Here is a 3,039-nt window from a genome sequence, read left to right on the forward strand (position 1 = left end):
GATACAATCAGCGTACCGAGCCATATGAAGATCCCCAGTCATACGCTCAAGATACTTGATTATGGACAAAGTCTCATAACCAACGTATATCCCCAACTTCTGGTGGGGTCCCATAGAAGTACGCTGTGGTGGTGGGATTACGCAAATGGGAAATACTTGGTTCTTTTCCACGCACTAGTTGAAGGGGGGATGTACTATGATATGCAGTTGGCCTGAGTTGGATTAGTGTTGCTGCGTGCAACACAGCATGGCCCCAACAACTGGTTGGCAACCTACAATCCTGCAACAGTGGCTGTGCAATCAACTTGATCCTCTTGATCAAGGATTCAGCTAGGCCATTTTGAGTGTGGACATGTGGTACTGAATATTCTACCTTAATGCCCATGGCCATGGCTAAACAATAATCATCAAAAGCCTTCGACCTGAACTCACCAGCATTATCCATTCGAATGGATTGTACGCGGCTATCAGGGAAGCAAGCTTTTAGCTTGATGATTTGGGCAATTAGCTTTGAAAAGCATGGTTCCTTGTGGACAACAGGTCCACATGGTCCACCTGGTAGAAGCATCAATCAGTACCACGAAATACCTAACCGGGCCCGACAGGGGCTGGATAGGTCCACATATGTCACCTTGTATTCTTACCAGGAAAACAGGTGACTCATCCCTAATCTTCAGGAGGGATGGCCTAATGATCAACTTCCCTTTTGCACAAGCAGGGCAAATAAAATCTTCAGGATTAGGGAAGTCATTAGTTTCAACATTGTGGCCAGCAGAATTGCTGATGATTCTCCTCATCATACCCAACCCAGGATGACCCAGCCTGTCATACCAAACTCTAAATGACTCTGGGTTTCTAAATATGGTCTTCATCGCCACATATTCCTCAGTGGGTTTTATGTACGTGTAGTACAAACCCGATGGCAATGAAGGGAGCCTTTCCACCACTTGCTTTTGATATCCATCTATTTTTCTTATGAGCAGATATTCAGCATCTTGCTCAATCTCGGTTTCTATATGGAAACCGTTTGCACGGATATCTTTAAAGCTTAAGAGGGTACGCTTTGAATCAGGATCCAATAGAGCATCCTTTACAAAGATATGGGTACCCATAGGGAGAACTAGAGTAGCACTTCCGGTGCCTACTATATGAGCATTGCTTCCGGCAATGGTCATAATATTTCTAGTTTTCTTAGTTAAGGTGTGGAAATACATAGTTTCCCTTAAGATTGTGTTAGTGGTGGCATTGTCTACTAGACATATATCCTCTTCTGCCATGGGATTCCCATAAGGTCTGTTTATAGAACATAAACATAAATGAAATTAAACATGGAGTAAATTGATTCTATTAAGGGAAACATTACAAGGACTTCAGGCCCAGTAAAATACTAAGCTTGCTCTTCAGGAGCATTATTTATGACCAAAGTTCTACATGTGCTACTCATGCGGAACACTGCATATGACTGACATATAGGAGATTACTTCAGGTCTCCAAATATGTTATCATCTTTTTCAAGAAGGTTGTTCCAATCATCGTCCATACGGACGTCCCCACCATCCTTAACATTGATAAGCATGTCATCATGCTTTTCAATCTGAGCTTCAGGCTCAATGGTGAAGTGGGACTCATGTTGGCTCTTTTTCTCATTCATGCTTTGTTGGTAGAGCTCAACCAGGTGCTTGGGGACATGGCAGTTACGGGACCAATGCCCTCTGCCTCCACATCTATAGCAGTTATCCTGCTTTTCCCCAGATGATTCACCTGTAACCTTCTTGAGTTCGCCTTTACCTCTGGGTTTACCCTTGCTCTTGCCCTTGAATTTGATACTTCCCTTACCTTTCCCTTTCTTCTCACCATGGCCTCTTTTACGGCCACGCGAGTTTCCAACAACATTGGCGTGTGCTTCAGGCACTGCCATAGACCCAGTGGGTCTAGCAGAATGATTCTTTAGAAGAACTTCATTCTGCCTTTCTGCAACTAACAGGACTGAGATAAGATCAGAGTACTTCGGGTACTTTGAGTTCCTGTATTGCTGTTGCAGCACTATGTTGTTGGGATGAAAGGTAGATAAGGTTTTCTCGATCATCTCAGCGTCAGTGATCTTCTGGCCACAAAAACGCAACTGAGAAATGATCCTATGGGGGGCAGAGTTATACGCCGCCGTAGACTTGTAGTCTTGGAAGTGTAGGGTGATCCAGTCATGTTGTACCTGTGGGAGCACAATTGACCCTTGCTGGTCAAAGCGATCCTTCAGGGATTGCCATAATACCAGTGGATTTTTCTCGGTCATATACTCAGACTTCAGGTCTGGGTGGAGATGGTGGCGCAAGAAATGCAATGCCTTTGCTTTCTCGGCCTTCGTAGACTCCACAGTGCCAAGTTCGGGCAGCACAATAGTATGATCGAGACCAATGGAGTCGAGTTTAATCTCAACGTCCAATGCCCAAGTGAGGTAGTTACTACCATCCAAGGCAAGCTCGGCGAATTCCTTCTTTGTTATGTCCGACATGTTCTGCAACATAATTTGGTATTTACGACTGGTAAATACGATGTGCAGGGTCGACATGAATTGGTCATGCGTAATCTTCAGGATTACTAGTGTGTGTAATCTTTAGGATTATCACACAGTTTCCCATAGAATCTTTCCTAGCAAATTAACTTAAGTAATCTTCAGGATTACATATTGCTTGATTAACTATTATCAATCATGCTAGGAAATCAATTTCATAACAATAAAATAAATGTTATGAAAGACATGCAAACAACAAAGTAAGCATGTAAAACAAAACGAAGAGTATACATGGGCACAACTTCATGTATATTGTGCAGACTGTAAAAAGTAAGATAAACCATGTAGCACTTCCCCACTATGAGCCCATGCTTCATGGTGGCAGAGCCGACCTTAGTGGCATCAAGGGCCCATATGGGTGATGTCCATAAAACAAAGGACATCCAAAACGACACTTCAGGGTCGTGCAGAAGGTTCGTTTGCCTCCGATATTTGGTGGCAACGGCCGCGGAGCCGTCCAAGTTGCCATG

At 43.8% G+C, this 3,039-nt stretch overlaps 1 protein-coding gene across 1 annotated transcript; it reads right to left on the bottom strand.

Annotated features, from left to right (window-relative positions):
* Positions 1–1,477: 1,477 nt before the first annotated feature.
* On the bottom strand, positions 1,478–2,509 carry LOC107280304 (uncharacterized). Its single transcript, XM_015774067.1, has one exon. It carries the CDS (start codon positions 2,507–2,509, stop codon positions 1,478–1,480), a length of 1,032 nt encoding a protein of 343 aa, XP_015629553.1.
* Between the last annotated feature and the right edge of the window lie 530 nt (positions 2,510–3,039).

The sequence above is a fragment of the Oryza sativa genome, chromosome 3, assembly GCF_034140825.1.
Source record: "Oryza sativa Japonica Group chromosome 3, ASM3414082v1".
Lineage (NCBI taxonomy): Eukaryota > Viridiplantae > Streptophyta > Magnoliopsida > Poales > Poaceae > Oryza > Oryza sativa.